The sequence below is a fragment of the Halichoeres trimaculatus genome, unplaced genomic scaffold (assembly GCF_033239565.1).
Source record: "Halichoeres trimaculatus isolate MK-OKI-2021-1 unplaced genomic scaffold, fHalTri1.1 fHalTri1_scaffold_21, whole genome shotgun sequence".
Taxonomy (NCBI): domain Eukaryota; kingdom Metazoa; phylum Chordata; class Actinopteri; order Labriformes; family Labridae; genus Halichoeres; species Halichoeres trimaculatus.
Genome location: NW_027437199.1, coordinates 655708 through 675000, shown reverse-complemented (window position 1 = coordinate 675000; position 19293 = coordinate 655708). Strand labels below are relative to the sequence as shown.

The 19293-nt window shown below is 41.4% G+C and overlaps 1 protein-coding gene across 2 annotated transcripts in view; it reads left to right on the top strand.

Moving 5' to 3' along the window:
- The window catches only part of LOC141810466 (thyrotropin-releasing hormone-degrading ectoenzyme-like), a 243048-nt gene that overhangs the window by 168980 nt on the left and 54775 nt on the right, over positions 1–19293 (top strand). For both annotated transcript variants that reach the window (XM_074698055.1, XM_074698054.1), the window contains 3 exons: positions 811–924; positions 11361–11498; positions 12671–12736. In XM_074698055.1, coding sequence (XP_074554156.1) covers positions 811–924; positions 11361–11498; positions 12671–12736 — 318 coding nt within the window. The remainder of the gene's footprint in view (positions 1–810; positions 925–11360; positions 11499–12670; positions 12737–19293) is intronic.

Here is a 19293-nt window from a genome sequence, read left to right as displayed (position 1 = left end):
CACACACACACACACACGCTGTGCTGAGCTGTGGGAGCTGCAGTGTGTGCAGACGGAGGCTTTCATCAGAGTTTAAAGTGAATCCAGAGGAAACTTTGCTGCGTTCAGATCCTCAGCCGTCCACGGAGCAGCTGAAGCTTTGGAGGCAGCTCGGGAACAAAGCTGGCAGCGACACACACTCCTCCCAAACGTGACGCCATCTTCATTCAGGCGGCGTGGCGAGGGAAACAGAAACACATTCCTCTGGTGGCCGTACGTTTCACTATCAGCAAAGTTCACTCCATTTTCTACGTGCGCCGCCTTTATTAAACTCTCTGCTCCTTCACCCCGAAGAGGCTCTGCCGTCCAATCAGGTGCTGACACACGGTGTAAATCAGCGCCAGACAAGCGAGCAGCTTCCTTTGTCACAGCTTTTGAGCAGCGCTGCCGGCGCCCTCCGGTGTGTTGATGATGAACACGACCTGCTCCATTAAGCCGGCTCGGGGCTGGCGCTCTGCTGGACTCTGTGTGTTTGGCATCATCAGGCGGGGACAGAGTCAGACCCCCAGGACGAGCTGGACGCCGTCCCCGCTCTGAAACTTGGACTGGCTGAGGGTTTAATTAAATTTTCTGTTTTCATCGTCTCCAGCTTTGTGTAAAATTAAAAGTCGGGGGCTGTCGTGGCGTTCTGAACTTTGGCCGCGCTTCACTCTGGCTCTGAGGACGAGATCGATTTTATGAAGCATCCTGATAAAGTGAAAGTATTTCATGTTACAGAAGGTCAAAGAAGGTCAAAGAAGGTCAAAGATCGTCTGTGTGTTTGTCTTTCAGTGGTTTGGTGACCTGGTGACCCCGGTGTGGTGGGAGGACGTCTGGTTAAAGGAAGGCTTCGCTCATTTCTTCGAGTACGTCGGCACAGACTTCCTCTTCCCCAAGTGGAACATGGTGAGTAAAACATGGGGGGTGAATTCACCACAGGGGGGCGCTCAGTAGCTCCGCCCCAAACCAGAAGCGGTGTTAGCTGATCAGCTTCTTCCCTTACGTGAAGATTTTGTAAAAAGCTGAAGAAAAGTTCCTGCATGAAAAACTTCCAGAATAAAAAATCTACTGCGACTTTTTGGCAAATAATCTATTTCATGCAAAAAATAATCACAAAAAAATCTACAAACAAAAAGTCACAGTTAATTTTTATTCTGAAGTTTGTATTAAGGATATTTTTCTTTATTTCCTTCAGTTACTTTGGACTGAATTTTCCCTTTCATCACCAGCTCAAGAAATTGATGTGCGAAGATTTTTACTTTTCAAGATTCCTGACAAACAGTTTATTGTTACCCCAACAGACAAATAAGTAAATAAAAAGTAAAAGTTTAAAAAGTTACATCTGATTTTTTTAAACTGTGGGTTAATCTTAGAATAATCATTAAAAGATAAAAAATATAAGATTAAAAATATAAAATATCGTTTAGATTCTAAATTAAAATTATGAAACTTAAAATACAAATTATTAAATAAATGAAATTTAAAAATATATGAAAAAAATTTGGAAAGCGGGACATTATTATAAAGTCATGACAAATTTAAAAGAAACTAAGAAATAATTTAGAAATCAGTAAAAATGATGCGAAAAGATAATTAAAATATTTATTCATAGGCATGTGGTTATGGGTCAAAATTTAGAGCAAGTTAACAACATCATAATTTTTCTTTTGTATAAGTTATAGTTTATCTCATTATTATTATCAATCATGTGTATTTTTTTTTATTTTGTCGTATCTTTTTATTTATTTATCTATCTATCTATTTATTTATTTATCTATTTATTTATTACCCATTGCAGCTAAATTGCTTACTTTTTTCAATTTTTTTATTTCTTTTTTTAATTAATAAATATTTTTTAATTTAATTTAATTTTATTTTATTTTATTTATTTTATTTTTTTGATTGAATTTAATTTAATTTTATTTTATTTTATTTTATTTATTTTGTGAGGCAAAATTTGGCTTCCATTCATTAAACCTGTATTATGGTCATTAATGGACTGAAATGACATCTGACAATTAAAATTCAAGAATTTTATTTATTTATTTATTTATTTTCACTTGTCCCTCTGGGCTTCCATACAGTCCCAGGTTTTGTCATCAGTTAAATTCATCTTTCCTGTTGTGTTTGTTTTTGGTGTAGTGTAGAGTAAAACCTCTAAAATCAGCGGATTGAACCTTTAACCCAGAGGTCACAGAGCAAATATCCAACGTAAAGCCTTTTTTCAGCTCAGCCTTTTTTCAGCTCAGCCTTTTGTTTCTTTGTTCAATAAAAACTTTACATAACTCCTCAAACGGTTTGGACCAGCAGAGCATCCAAACACAGAGAGCTAAAAGCAGCTCCTGAGGAGGAGGAGGTGCTGACTCTGAGCTCTCCTCCTGACCCCTCCAGCTTCCTCCTCTCACACCGATCGATATCTGAGTCCTCCTTCTCTAAAAGAGTCTCCTGCAGCTCAGCAGATCACTTCCAGCCCGAGCTGCAGCCGGAGTTTGGAGAACAAACCGACGCAGAGAGCAGCTCGCTCGTAACACGATGAAATCAAAAATCAATCCTTCCTCAGATTTGCTCCTGGAGCTGGCTTCCTCCTCTCCTTCAAGTCAGGGGAACTTCAGTGAGGAGCATCGAGCGCTGCACAACTTTAAATTACAGCTCACACACACACATTCACACACACTTTGTCTCTGCAGAGTGCGCTGTGATGTTCCTCCACTCCAGAGCGTGTTACAGCAGAAACACCTTATCTCCAGCCGCACACACAGCCTGTCTCTGAGCGACATGGCATTTTTAAATCCCTGTTACTGCAGTTCTGCTCGGCTGGACGCTTTAATAGAAACAAAGTGTTTCTCCAATAGCAAACACGGCGATGATAAAACGCCTGGCTCCTGATCGACTCATTTATTTATTATACAGGTTTTATTTAAAACGCTGTTTCCGTCTGCGGAGAGCCCAGGCGCTGCAGGGAACAGACACGGCCCAGGAAATGAAACACGAATATGATGAGGAGGGAAACGCTGCTGTGGAGCCGTTAATCAATCACTCAGCCAATCAGGGGGAGGATCACTTCCTGTGTGTGGAGAGCAGGAGCAGAGTTACTTACAGCAAACTCAGCCAGAGGAAGATCTGATGTCTACGGTGTGACGGACATCAGGGTTCGAAGCCCCGCCCCCTTTGGGATGAAAGAGCTGCTGGGTGTTTAGGATCAGGGAGCCCCTGACTTGTTAATGTGTGACTAGATCTAGACTAGATCTGACACGACTTCACTTCCCACACTATACGTCCACGCCTCAGACTCTGTATCCTTCTTCTTCTATGGTGTTTGGGAGCTGGACTCTTGTATCAGGCTCTGCGACGTCAAAAGAGGAGGAGAAAAAACTCAGAAGTGGGAGATGCACACCGAAGATGCTTAACAAAAACAGACGCCCTAGCAATTTGTGTCATTCTGTCTGAAGAGACAACAACAACAAAAATTTAAATAATAAATAAAAAGAAGGAGAGGTGTGTAGCAGTGGCAGCTGCTGGTCAGTGAAGGAGGAGGAGCTCATTTTTTTCCAGCCTACATCAGAAATGTGTTTATTTATTGGAGGGTTATACTTCAAGATCTCTGACTGGCTCATTTCACTGTCAATCAAAAAGGGATTCAGCCTCAGACAGATCATCCAATCATCATGCAGAAGCCCAGCGTCCAGGCCAGCCCACTGCCTCATAGACCCCCAGAGACGCTGAGCGTCCGATGGGCGGGACAAAGCCCAGCGTTTATCCAATGACCGTCCAGTTTCCACAGTGGAACAACCCACTCTACGCTTCCCCGCTGAAGTCAGAAGACGCTCAGCGTCTGACTGTGTTAAAGCCCTGAGACGCTGCGCGGATGAATGAGAAGGAGGTGGAGCCAGTTACCTGTGATAGGAGCTGATTCTGAACTAAAGATGAAGGAATTCTAGCTCAGATTTTATCAATGAAATGTTCACACAGCAGAACATATCAACACTTTTAAGGGAGATTTTAGGGGAAGCTGAGCTTCCCTTGCAGTCTTAGAGCAATCACCACTGGTGTGTTGACAGGGAATTGTCTGGGCAGACATCAGCAACACAATCTGTCAATTCTTCAGTGAGAACAGGAGGAACGCAGCGACACTAAATTGAACTTAAGACCAACTTTATCCAGTTTTAGACCAACTTCTGCGATACCTTCATGAGGAGCGACTAGGATTTTTGAAGATGTTTGATTTACTTGCAATCAGCGGATTTGTGACTAGGAGCACGTCACAAAGTGTTAATCTCTCCCAATCAAAAAAATAGTCTCACGAATGGCAAATTGGCTCAAAAAAAGCCAACAATCCCACAGTATATCGGTGACCCTCACTGTCCCTCCAGGGGGTGATATGTAGCTCACTGGCCAATCAGAGAACAGACGATAACAGCCAAACGACCAAATGAGGAACTTAAGAAGACTAAAGGCAGAGAGCAGTGACCCCTCAGGGTCAGGCTGGATCAGTGAAACTCGCTGCAGAAGTTAAAGAGGGGAGGAAAGTTTAAAGCAGGGGCGGTGTAATGGGTGGGCCCAAGGGTACCAGGCCCCCCTCAAACTTTTCTTAGACAAAAGAAAAATAAAAAATAAACCTTTTTTTTTTTTTTGATTGTAAAATCTTGTCATGTTACACTAATTTGGGAATCTTTTAGCCTTCATGTAAGTTTGTTTGTTCTGGTAAATCCATTCATTCCTTCATTTCTCAACCACTTTTCCTGTTCAGGGTCAAATGTAAAAGACTAAAATCTTATCAAGTGTTTTTCTCTTATTTTCAGTTGAAATTTGTCTTATTATGTTTGATATGAGCCACATTCACCTGACCAGTCCAGAAAAATGTCTGGTTTCAAGTTATTTAAAGACAAAATGAGGTCTGAATTACTGTAACAAGTAAAAAAAAAAAAAAAAAAAGAAAATCTGCTAATGGAACAAGAGAAAAGTTTCTTGTATTAAGACATTTTTCAAATTTCAAGCAAATTTTCAAGCAAATTTTTCTTGTTCCACTGGCAGATTTTTTTTTAACATGCTACAACCGTGGACTTACAGGACATAGTCTCCCTGACGTCACCTGTCTGTTTCTGAAACGGAAAATGAAGCAGATCGGCTATAGCAGCCATACTGGAAGCGGCAAGGGCTTAGCGTGCAGCTATAGGGCGCCTGTCAGTCACATGACCCTCAGCTGTGTATCTGATTGGGTGAGCTCGGGATCTTAATATCCTCTGAACGGCTGAGTTAGAAAAAAATTTACCCCCCGTACAGTGTGTCGTAAAATAGTAGTATTAGTAATAAAATTAGTGATTCAGACCGGAGACGTTTTTGGAACCAGGCTGTAAATAGGTTAATTTCTGCTGTGAAAACAACTTTTTTGGCTTGGTGTGTTTGTGACTTCCTGTACTTTCAGAGTCAGCCTCGAGTGGACACTGGAGAAACAGCAGATTTTAGCACTTTCGCATTATCTCATATTCTTAGACCGGAGTTTGCCGCTTGGTTACAGCTACTTCAGATCTCATTTTGTCTTTAAATAACTTAAGATGAGATATTTTTCTGGACTGGTCAGGTGAATGTGGCTCATATCAAGTGTAATGAGACATTTTTACTTAAATAAGACAAAAACACTTGATCAGTTTTCAGTTTTCTGCAGTGTAAGACCAAAGACGGTGTTTTTTCATTCTGCATTTTGAAGGTTTCTCCTGCTTGAAGCTCGTCTGTGTGACTGAAGAAAAAGCCCTGTCAAGGCCGAGTCCACCTGGCTCTGACTCATTACAGGGAAATTAGTCTGAACGCGACGTCTTCATCATGACTGAAAGAAACTTTAACGTCTCTGTGGCTGTTTCAGTGAATAATTGGAGCCACTTCTGTCTCTCATTTTGTCTCATATTCACGCAGAGCTGAGGAAGAATAATTGATTTTGACTGTTAGTGAAGCCGGCAGACGGCGTGACGCCTGATGAATGCTAAACGCCATCAGGCGGCTCCAGGATCCGATCAAACAGGTGATAAAAGAGGAAACAAAGAGACTTAATCCACGCCGGATGAATTCTTTCCAAATGATAATCTGTTAAGACAGAACATATGCTGCGTTTGGCCGTGCTCGAACTCTTTTAACACACTTTAGGAATAAACACGGGGACTGTTTCCAGAGCTGAGGTCCAGCGTTTTAATTAGCTTTATGGAAATGACCAAATACTAATACACGCGTTCCTCCCAGAGAGCCACACTCTGCTCTCTGTTTTGTTTGGACACAACAAACCGAAGCTGACCTGGACTTTACCTCCACAGACCGGAGCTGCAGCAGGAAAAAATCTGACTTTTTATGTTTTTACAAGTTTTTTACTTTCTAACACGACAAAGAATGATTTACTGTTCCTAACTCAGGTTTATTGTTGTAAAAAAAAATCTAATTTCTGTTCCTGAGTTCTTCCTTCAGCTCTGCACAAACACACAGGAGAAGCTGGGAAGGAGAGCAGGTCAAAGGTCAAAGAGCACCAAAATAAACACACTTCACATCAAACAGATGAAATATTCATGTTAAAGAGCTGAAGTGGATCGACTGGTTTATTTAAAGGTGTTTGCCTCAAGGAATGTTTCATTCAGGTACGGATGATGACATCACATCAATACGGTGGCCCACAGGGAAAATATGCTCCAGCTCAGAATAATTTCCTTAAAGGGTGAAAATCTGCAGCTTTTTCAGCAACATCTCAAAAAATGATGAGTTAGGAGTCACAGCTACTCAATAAAAATGACTTTAAACTCCCAAAAAGTGAGACTTGTTTCAGTCTGTTTACTCTGACAAGAAAAATTAAACAAAATCCAACCTCTCTTTGAAATGTTATTGTCTTTTGGGGTTAGCATGGCTAGCTTTTTATCATCTTTTTGGAGATAGATCTTACGTTGAAGGAACAGGTTGATGTCATCTTTTCTCAGCTTAAACAGCAGCATCAGCATGTCGTCCTCCTCCTTCTCCTCACCCTGTGGGGAACACCAGGCTGAGCCACGGTTAGCGTCGAAATGCTACAGGCTGCTAACAGCTGATCTTGTGTGTAACACAGACGGGAAGTAACAGAGTGAAAACACCTCTCCAAATTCAACCGGTTTGGAATCCATGGCTGACAGATGAGATGTAAAAGGTAACATCAGGCTCCAAATACAGAGAGAAATGAAAAAGGAAGAAAATAAAAGTAGATGCAAAAAAAGAGATAGAGAGATGTGCTCCACCAAATAGACGCCAGGGCGGCGCCAAGATGACCAAACAATGTCAGTTTACACCTTTTTAACCACATTGAAAAAAAGAGGAGGCGTGTAGTTTTGTTTTCTTTTGTGATTGTTGTTCTAAAACTAAAAAGGGAAAAAAAAATGCAAGTCTGGAATTTTTATTTATTTTTTTAATTTTAATTTTATTTATTCATTTTTTATTTATTTATCTTTATTTTTATTTACTATTATTCATTTATTTATTTGTTTGTTTCTATATTAATTAATTAATTAATTTATTTATTTATTTATTATAATCTTTTTATTACTATTTTCGCCAAACTTTGGATGTGAAAAAAAAAACTCAAAAAATGATCAATTTTGATTTTATTTATTCCTTTTTGTATTTATTTATCTATGTATTTACTATTATCCATCCATTTATTTGTTTGTTTATTTATTTATTTATTTATTTATTTTCCATTCTATTTTTTTTATTATTGTTTTTACCAAACATTGGATGTGAAGAAAAAAATCTCAAAAAATTATCAATTTTTTTTAATTTTATTTTTTCATTTCTTTTTTTCCCAAAGTGGGGCAATTGGCACTTCCTTTGGAGATAGTGAAACACTGTTGGAGGGATGGCCCTGAAATGTCTTCAGAACTAAAAAAAAACTCATTTGTTTCTCATACGTCAACCAGTAGAGTTTACACAGAAACAAATAAAGTCTTAATTTTGTATGAAACCAAAGTCTCTAATCCTTGTGCCATGCTTACAAATTTCCTAGTTTCAGGTCTGACAGAGTTAAAAGTGTCATTTTTGCAGCACTTTGAAACAGTAAAAGCTGGAAACAGAAACTGATTCAAAGAGGATTTATATTTAACGACTGGATTCTTCAGAGAGCAAAAACATCGAACTGAAACACTCATCACAGCGTTGTTTTAATGTGCTGAAGGTTTCCTCTACCTTCCCCCTCAGATGAAAAAAACATTTAGAAACTTTTAAAGATAAAGTCGTCACAGACGGTGAGTTTAACTTCTTCCAAAGACTCAGACCCCAGAGACAGAATAATTAGAGCAGACTCAGAAATTGGATCATCAGATACGTTTCTTTAGGACCTCCGCACAGAAAAGACGATACTGGAAGTACTCAGGGACCCTCCTGTTTGTTTTGTTTCCCTCAAAGGATTTTTTAATAACCACTAAAAATATTCAGCCTGCTCTTTAAACAGCCCTGCTCACTGATTTGCAACGCTGCTCTCCGAGTTTATCCAGCAGTTACATCGCCGCTCTCCACAGGGAGGAGCAGAAACATAAAACCTGACGCATCCTGGCGAATCGAGCTCTTTACGGCAGGAGTGATTGTTTCCTAACTTTAGTGTACAAATGACAGCAACAAGAGGGAGCGTGCAGAGGACAAAGGGCCGCCGGCGTGAGAGGCCGTAAAATAAATGAAACCAGAGGGGAGCTCTGACTCCAGTTTTACCCACACGGACGTAAAGTAAAGAGAAATTATTCCTCGATGAATCCAGAGCTGCCAGTCACACAGAGCTGAGGAGAGGAGAGGAGGGAGGAGAGGAGGAGTGTGAGGTTAAGGAGGAGATGAGCAGACGGTTTAAAGTTCAGCAGCTGCTCCTGAACGCAGCCCCGACCCTCCATCTGTGAGCGTGTGTGTGTGTGTTTACACTGACTGCTGCCCTGTTAGCGTCCCTCCACATGTGGGTCCATCTGGTTCATAACGACCATATGGATCACACACACACACACACACACACACACACACACACTCTTCAGGTGACTTAATGTCTCTGTTAATTAGAGCTGATGTCTCATTAAGTCTGATTTTTTCACTTTCTAACCGCGTCGTTACGGTCTCATCCAAATTTCCCATTTCACTAATGAACTAATTGAGTCATTTGTCCCTCGTTTCTGTTTGTTTACTTCTCTTAGTCGATCATTTCAGCCTCTAGAAACAAAGAAAACAGCCATGATTCACCAGATTTGTTTTTTTCCAGCCCAAAAACAAGAAAAGAAAAGAAAAAAAAAAGTAAACGTGTTTTTACAACGTCTTCAAAGCAGCTTATACGAAATTAAACGCAGGAAAAACCTCGATGAATGTGTAAGAAGTGAAAGAAAATAAAAGGAAGAATCAGTTTTTAAAGGAAATTTTAAAAGAAGTGACGCTGAACGTTAAAAGGAAAGCTTCGCCGTGATCGTTCCTCAGAAAGCGTCCAAACATGGCGACCGTTCCCTCCAGTGGACTCAAAATCGGGCGCTCAGGTCCCAAACGTCACCAAAAAGCTCAGAAATCCTCTGGGGAAAGCAATTTGTCACCAAGGGAGATCACACAGAGACCCGGAGAGGAGCCTGGTCCAAGCGGGGATCAGCCAGGGATTATCCTGGGCCCTAGCAGCAATTTTAGATAGCTGCCTCTGTACGTCCAATGAGATTAAAGCTGGCTCCATCGCTCACTCAGCAGATAATAGACGGATACATTTCAGCCGCGCTCCAGGGACAGAGAAACATCACACTCCCCATCCGTCAGCCAGACTCCAGGATTTTAGTTTCACTGTTTGTCCAAAGAACATCAACAGATTGGAAAACCATGTGAGCCAGGAAGTAGACCGATCCCAGCACAGACTATCACCTGTGGTTTCACTATCATCTCTCAGGAAACTTATTTAGCCTCTTCCAAAGTGAAATCTACTCAACAAACACCTTTAATCCATGAATTACACAGAGCCAGATTGGATCAGGAATTAGCCTGATCCCAGAAGCTACTGTTCATTAATTATAATAATAAAAAAATCCTGACTTCATCCTCTTCATTAACGAGTTCATAAGCCAACAATTCCATCGCATAACAAGACGGAGCTTCATTAACAGCAAATCTCCACAGTAAACACTGTAATCCATGAATTAGACCGAGCCCCACTCCCTGGATTTAGCCTGATCCCAGGGGTAATTTAGACAGAGCTCGTTAAAGCCCGACATGTTTGCAGATGTCCTATTAAAACTGTAAAACCAGGAGGGCTGACGAGGAGGAGAGAAGGAGGAGGAGGAGGAGACATACAGAAGGAGGAGACATATGGGAAGGAGCAGAGAGGAAAACAAAGAACAGAGACGAGAACAGGAAATAAAAAAGCATTCACTGATAAAGAGAGACAATAAGGGAAGGGGATATAAAAAGGAAACAAGGGGATTAAACGAGGATAAGAGGGAAGAAAAGAAAAACAAGAAGAGGAGCAACAAAGACAACAACAAACAAAGATGAAGCTTCCTGATTGCTCAGACTAAACCTTTGTTTCCTGAGCCAAATGTTCACTAAACGACCGTTTGTTGACTGACTCTGTTTCCCAAACTTCATTATTTCACTGGAGTCTGCTGAGAGCTTCAGAGGAGGAGACCAACCCCAGGAGAGTCCGTCACATGGTGCTGATCCACCTCCAGTCTGGATCTCTCTGTTTGGAGGTTTGGAGCTGGATTTTATGAGAGGGGCTGGAGAGAAACTCGTACAGAGGCAGCGTTTGGCAGAAATCACAGGCTGAAATATCGACGATCTGCTTCAGTAGCTCACGACCGACCCAAGATATTATTATGCATCTTTTTACCACAACCTGTATTCTTATTTTGACCCTATGACCCTCTTTAAAACCTTTCTCAGGTTGAAAAGCACCAGAATCCTCTGAGAGAGCTGGTTTTTATGGTCAGAAAAAGTCTGTTTCTACCTTCAGGGTAAGAATACCAACATTTTGTAGCTGTATAACCCTTCAAAACCCGTCAGAGTGCCGGCACTACCGTCTTAGAAGTGCTCTTTAAATTACCGTAACTCTTCAACTGTTTCCTCTAGTGAGAAAATCCAAACAGCTTTATCCTTGAAGGAGAGAGAACTTATATGTCATTATCTGGAGTATTACGGTAATGCACAGGAATCCTTGTACAACAACTTTCTAATCCCAGGATGGAGCTGCTGGAATTACCGTAACTCTTCAACCAAATGGGCATGAGGATTCAAATGGGAGAAACTGTAGATGAGATTTCAGGAAAGTACAAAGCAAATGAGTCCAGGTGGCCTGTGGGATACTGGGTGATAAAGAGGTACGTGACAGAGAGATGTTTGTGTTTCAGGAGAAGCAGCGCTTCCTCACTGACGTCCTCCACGAGGTGATGCTATTGGACGGCCTAAGCTCCTCCCACCCGATCTCCCAGGAAGTGGAGCAGGCGACGGATATCGACCGAGTCTTTGACTGGATCGCTTATAAAAAGGTGAGTGCCTGCTTCAGTTTAACTGTCTGAACTCTGGTTTATTCCTGAGTGAGTTTGAATCCAACGTATCCAGCGAATCCTGAGCCTGGAGCTGACGTATGAACTCAGGGTGGTTCACAGAAAACGGTTTTAAAATGCTAGTAAAGGACAAGAGAAATACCATTTATTTTTTCTGGACCCCAATTTTTTCATCCCTATTTTGAAATTAGAAAAGTATAAATAAGGATTATTATATACAACACAATAGATAATGAATGTACAGTACAAACCTGGTTTCATTAAGTATAATGTCCATTTTCTTTAAAGATCAGACAACTTGAAGGTGATGGTGGAAATTTTAGATTTTTAACAATGTTTTTATTTATTTATTTATTTTTCAAATTTCAGAAATTTAAAGATTAAATTTTTAACAAATAAAATACCACAAAATATTTTTCAATAATAATTTAACTATAATTTTTTAAAGGTATTTTATTAATATATTTCATATGTGGTTGATTAATAATAATAATTATCATTATTAATTATTTTCAATCATTATAATTTAATCATTATAATTTGATTTTTAAAATTAATAATTAAAACGAGAAAATTGCTGTAATTTTTTTTAAATACTCAATAAATAACATTTTTGCATATTTTTACAATTTTTTACAAATCTCTGAAATTTCAAGTGAATTTTTTTTTTTCTTCAATTTTAAAAAATATTAAACTAAGGCATCATTTGGACTTTTTCCCAAGTTCAAAACAATTACTCTTTAGATTTTCACTATGTATAAAAGTTTATCCATTTTATAGTCTTTATAGTGAAGATTAAGTTGATTTTTTGGCTCCTGATTGACTTTAATCCAGGTGAGCTGAGGGAAAATGTCTCCTGTGAAAGTAAAGGTTGCAGATCCCGGCTTTAGAGACGCTCAGACATCTCTTACAGTCATATTGTGCTGCATTAATTTAATAACTATCCCTTTTCTGTACTCTGTGATCCAGCATCTTATCGTTTGTTTTCCGTGTGTTGAGGTTAAACTTGTTGTAACTCGTGCTAAACATCCAGAAACCTTTCCTCTGTTAGCACGTCGAGCTAACTGAGCTAGCCACAGGGTCCAGGTTTGATTTATCGGTCTGGGAGTGTTTTGGTTCATCCTGTGTCTCTGTCGTCTCTGTGTGGTCCATAGGGGGCGGCGCTGATCCGGATGCTGGCGAACGTCATGGGCCGGCCGCTGTTCCAGAAAGGACTCAATGTAAGTTCCCGTCCTCCTGCAGGTCCAGCTGAGAAAACAAAAGGTTTATTTATCTGAGGACAACAGGGAGCGCCGGGTTTGGCTCTAAAATGATTTGTCACCATCAGACGGAGCGTGTGTGTGTGTGTGTGTGTGTGTGTGTGTGTGTGTGTGTGTGTGTGTGTGTGTGTGTGTGTGTGTGTGTGTGTTAAGCTCTGTTTTGGCTAAACCTTAAATGTTTGGAGCTCTCAGAGTAAACAGAAGCAGGGAATAAATGGATTTGGCTGTTTGAGGAAAGGTTTTGCTTTTTGTTTTCTCCTCATATTACAATCCGCTGGAAGTGACCTGCATTTCATTCCCACTCCGTCTGACACGGAGGAAGGCAAAGAAACTTTTCTGTCCACAAAGAAACTTTTCTCTGTCAGAGGTCATGTGGAGGAGGAGGTGACCCGACCATCGCACAGAGCGTCTAAAGAGAAACAACGTGAATGTGGGCACGTGTTTCAAAGTCATCTCTCCGTCAGAGCCCGGTCAGGGTCCATAACCCCAGGGTTTAAATAATCCATGAAATTACAGCGTGTGTGTGTGTCGTGTGTGTGAATGCACCCTGCGCCTCTCTGAACCTGAGATGCTCTTGTTGTTTCTGCTGCGGGCGTCGTTTCTTTCATTGGACTTTACTTCAGCCGACTCCTTCAGTCTGAGTGCAGACGCTGAACGGTGCATCCTCTGTCCACCCCGTGAAAATATCAGCAGATGGTTTGAACAAAGAAACAGAGGTGGAGAAACACTGAAACACAAAGATTTGTGTGTATTTGGGGCGTTTCCAGCCGATTGTGAAGAATCCAGGATGAGGATCAGGACCGCTAAGTCTGAGGCCATGGTCCTGGGCTGGATGCAGATGGACTCTCCTCTCAGGGTCAGGAGGAGTCTTTCCTCCAGGTGGAGAAGTTTCAGTATCTTGGGTCAGGAGAAACCAGAGAGAGATTGATGAACTGATCAGACGTCAGCAGTGATTTAGGGTCCATCATGGTGATGAGAGACAGAGGGTTTTTGTTTGTTTTTCATGTTGTTGGAGCACCAAGATCAAAAACAAACAAATAATAATTAGTGTGTCAAATACGTACACTAAAAATCGTCAAATTGTGAGCTTCCTGTTGGGAATTCAGTAAGGTTGTTAGAGACTTTTTTTGTAGTTCTAGGCAGGGCAGGTATGTACGAAAAAATCAAGGCCTGTAGCTCAGTTTTAAACCTCTGGGGGGCGCTGTAGAGGATGATTGTTTGAGAAACCTCTGGAATTAGAAACTTTCACGCCTGACTGGATTTTGTGGCGAGGAGCATTCATGTTTATCTCAAGTGAAAGAACGTGATTTGGAGTTTAAGTCAACCAAAGAAATAATAATAACAATAATAACAACAACAAGGAGAAGAAGAAGAAGAAGAAGAAGAAGAAGAAGAAGAAGAAGAAGAAGAAGAAGAAGAAGAAGAAGAAGAAGACGAATCCAAAGGGTTTCAAGAGGGCCTTTGCCCCGGCTGGCAGGCTCTGGTCCCGGTGATAATATTTTCAAGCTGTAGAGACGAACCAATCAGATTTTACTCAGTTCATCAGATTTCCAGTGGGATACTAGGGATGGGTACAGAATTAGGTACTTTTATAGGTACCGTCAGAATTTTGTCAAAAGTACCAGGTACAGATTCACATCCAATCAAAAGGTACCATGTTTAGGTACCTAAACACATCCTTGTGGCTCTGAGGGGCTGGAAGTGTTGGTGATTTTCCATTCTGGACGTGAACACAGCATTATAAGGTTGGATATTGAATGATTCATATGTTAAATTGAAAAAAAAATCCATTTCATTATTAAACAAATTGATAATTTTTACCACAAAAACACACAAAAGTGTGAAAGTACTTATCCCTATGAGATACAGTGACTCTAAAAATGCTCTGAGCAAAGAAAACTGGAGCAGGCTTAAAAAGATCGTCTTTCCGTTGTTGATGCCAAACATTTTGAGAATGACACAAATTTTGTTAAAGCCATTTTTTTCTACCATAGATCAGGGATCTCCAACTCCTCCCCTGGAGGGCTAAGAGGCTGCAGGTTTTTTTTTCCACCAAAAACTCCACCAGCTGATTTCACTGATTAGTCCCTGCTCCCTGCTTGAAGGTGAGGTAATCAGTGAAATCATCCGGTGGAGTTTTTGGTTGGAAAGAAAACCTGCAGCCTCTCAGTCCTCCTGCTATATATGCTCAGTAAAATGCTTAAATAAGATTATCCACCTGAAGGGGATCAAAAAAAAAACTTGTATCATTCTCAACTCGTTGGTCACAACTTAAGGACAGACGCTCATCTTCCCAGCAGTGGTCGATGGCGCTCATGGGAAGCTCTATTGTTTTCCTGAAACAGTACCGATCACGACCACAGGTGTCACTGTAACCACCGTCAGACAGAAACTTTAACTGACCCAACGTCTCAGAGCTTCTGTTACAGGCGACTAAGTCTGAACTCGACATTGTCACACATCAAACGTGTCGCCTCATTTTGTGGTTAAACTCTGAGTGAATCCTGAACACGAGCGAGCGCTGCAAACAAACAATACAACCCTCTTCATCATCATCATCATCATCATCGATGCCTGATTCTGAGCAGGAGTCTGAGTCATCAGCGCTTCAGTTTGAGCTGAACTCTGTGAGATTCTGCCTGAAAACATTTCTTAGACAAAAAAAATCAGGTTGAGTCGAAATCTCTTCAGCAGGTTCATGAAACGTTAATTCATTTCTCTGAGAGCTGTTTCCGTGGCGTTAAAATCGTTCCTGCTGCAAAAACAAAAACTCATTCTGGGTGTTTTTATTCATGAAACTCTTTCAATGATCCACCAGTTTAAAATGATTAATGGATTTACATAAACCTCAGTCAAAGTTAATGAGAACACAGGAAGTGATGTTTCTGAAGGTGCATTGGAAAAAGTCAGCGCAGAGGTCAAAGGGTGAAAGCTGCTCGCTGCTCGCTGCTCGCTGCAGGGAAATACTGAAAGCTTCATTATTTATTTCACTTGTTGGCTTTGCTTTCCAAATTCTCTTTAAATTATCAAAATTTGTACATGAAAAAATGAATCCTCAGCGCCTGCAGAAGCGAATGTGTTTCAGAGGCGAATCGCTCTTTAATGAGGCAGCATAAGTTCCTGAAATTGTGTTTTAATTCCCCTCCAGTTTGCTCAGAGACGAGTTCAAAGTCGAACTCCAGAAATTGATCCACGGCGGCGTCGAGGAAAGCTGGCTGTGCTGCGAATTGATAAAACATAAATCAGAGGAAGAAAAAGTTAAGGGACAAAATAATTGTACATTCATGAATTTGTTTTATTGACTTTAATGATCAGAAATGTGCCGTGGAACAGAAAATCGGTGCAGCTCCTGACAGGAAGTGTTGAATAATGTAGCGCTGAGCTGTTTCTATCCGCTTCCTGGAGCTTCAGGACGGTTTGTGTTGATGTTGTTAAAATCAGAGCAGGAAAAAGTGGAAGAAATGTTTTTGGTTTTTGAGCGGAGCAGCTTTAAATCCAGAGAAATGTAGGAAGTGGGCTGGCAGTGTGAGTGGAAATGATGTAACATGATGTAAGGTTAAAGTGGGTTAACAGTAGATGCAGCTCTGTGTACAGTCATAGATACAAGCACCAATCCCCCCTACACACACACGTTTCCACTCACACACACACACACACACGCAGGCTGCATGTCCTGGATTTCCTGCAGAAGCTGACAGCGACCTGGAACACTGGGAGAACCTGGGTCTAAATAAAACCTGTGCTGAAGCAGCAGCCGGCGCACAAAGGAGACAGTGTGTGAGAGTTCAGATTCAATGTGCTGAGTATCACGGCTCGCAAAGAGCGTTCGTTTCACTCCTCAGCTGCAGAAAGAAAAACATGCTTAGGGAACAGTTTCTTCAAGTGTGCTCTTCCTCTTCGCTCTGCAGACAAAACACAGAAACACACAGAAACACACAGAAACACTCCAAAACACAAACTGTGGACGGCTGTTCTCAGACGGGATGATGAACGTGAAAGACTCAATCTGCTGTCACAGAAACAAGAGAAAGAAAACATATCAATGAATGTGGCTTATTTTCAGTAGGTAACATCTTTTTAGACTTAATCTGAGCCACATTCGCCTGACCAGTCCAGAAAAATGTCTTGTTTCAAGTTATTTAAAGACAAAATGAGGTCTGAATTACTGTAACAAGTAAGAAAAAAATGCTAATGGAACAAAAGAAAAGTTTCTTGTCTAAAAGTTCCCATCTCCTGCTCCTTTCCTGCAGTTTAATCTGGATCATTGATGTCTTCATGAAATGGTAGGAACATGTTTTGGTCCAAAAAGCCGATAAATCAAGCACAGCAGCATTGTTTCCAGGCTCTCATAGCCCCTCTGTTCAGAACGCTCTGATTTAGTGGGCGTGGCCTTCATATGTAAATGAGCCACCGCTGATACCGCCCCGCTCTTCCACGTCACTGAGAGCGGCGCCACGAGCTCCGAGTGCACAATGTTTAGAAAACAGAGAAGCTCGTTTACCGTAACATTACAGGCTAAAACAACAGGCTAACTGCAGCTAAAGTTAGCATCCTGAAGCTAACACAGAGACAGGGGGGACACTGAGGAAAAGCTCTTCCATCTGCTCCACAGCACACAGCATTTAAAATACTCACATTTCCAGGGTCCCAGGTTTGTTGGAGGATGGTTGGTAATGCGCCTGGATTCAGGACCAGTCTATTGGCTCGCCCTCTGTTGGACTGTCCAAAGTTGGAAAAGCAGTCGGCCGTGAAGTGACTAGCACACACATGCACAGTTTTACTGAGTGTAGCTGGAACATTTCCTGATAAATGAACTCTAGACACTTAGTCTGTCTTCTTCTGAGATGGGAAGCTTGAGCATGGGGCTATGTGGCTGTTTACAGCCAAAAACAGAGCAGTGATGGCTCTTCAACTTTGGCATTCATTAGGTCAGGATTTTACATTCACAACCTCTACTAAGCTCTACTCTCACCCACAGTAGTTTCCGAGCAGGATTCTTCTAAAGACATAGTAAACAGTTGTAATCGTATTGGCAGCCAGTGAGTTAAAAAAAAGGAAGTGACTTTCAAAGTAAAACGAACCAGATCAGACAACGAAACAGACCATATTCTGGCTACGACAACAAACTGACATAATGGGCGGAGTCAGACCAGGAGTCAGCAGGTTGGAGGTTTTACAGCCCACATGAACCAGGAGAGGATCATCATCGGGGGGGGATCCAGGGACCTCCTCGGTTTTTACTGCAGCTGCAGAGAAGCACTCACAGGATCAGCTGGAGCTTCAGTTTTTTATCGTACAACTCTGATTTTAACAAACATCACACAAACCCAGAGGTCAGGCCGTCTCCCTGGACACAAATCTGATGCATTTTAATTGATTCTCCGCCTCAGCAGCGAACAAAGAGGCTTTCATGTGGGACCAACAAAGAGAGCAAACATGGAAACAGCCATGAGACGGTCACGAGAGCAAACACAGGACGTCTCACATTACGAGTCTGTTCTTCCTCCAGAAAAACAACTCCTGATAAACATCTGACTGTAGGGTCAGAGAGGAGGCCGGCTCACATGTAACCTGCTGCCCCCTACAGGAGAAACTGTGACTGTGCATCTACAGCTCGAGGTTTACAGCCTCTGTCTGAGCGTCAATACTTGTTCACCTTCTCTGTGTCCTTCAGCAGGAAGTCAGACCGTCAGAGTTTTAGAGAAATCAGCATCTCAGTCCACATCTTCATGAAGTATTGACGTGAGGAAATATTTAAAGATCAGAAACGATGTGGAGATGGAAAAAGGAACTTTTAATCTCAGTGAAAGTCAGCAATACCACCTGTTAGCATGGCAGAGGACAGCTAAGCTAACAGTGTTTAAAAATATGACATAAGCTGGAGCCCAGACTTTAAAGAGGGGTATTATGGGGTCCAATATTATATTAAATAGACTCAATCTTGATGAGCTCTTCACCAGACTTGCTCAAATGATGAGGTGATTCATGACACAGCACAGAGGGGGCCTCAAACACTAAGGTTTGCTGCCACTGGGCCCGCGGGGGGCTGGCCAATCAGAGGGAAGGGGGTTTGTGGACTCAGGAGCTGAAATTAGGTTTTCTCAAACTCAATGGAGAGAAAAATATAAATGTTTTTAGCTTTGAGCTAACTACAGGGGCACCAGAGGGACAATTTTAAGCCATTTAAAAAGAGCACAATACCCCCTCTTTAAACATTCCTAGTATTATTTACGTTTCGATTTAAAACACCTGATTAATCCACAGGATTTGCACCCTCTGCACCAAATTGTGCTAGAAACTGTTGGTGAACAACCTTCTCCCTCTCTCTCACATACAGCTAACTGTTTTAAAGCTGGAGTTCAGACCTTAAAGAGGGGTATTATGGAGTTCCATATTTTACTAAATTGAGTCAATGTTGATGAGATCTTTACCTGACTTGCTAAAATGATGAGGTGATTCATGGCACATTAGAGGAAGGGGCCTCAAACACTAAGGTTGGCCCTCACCAAACTCCCAGA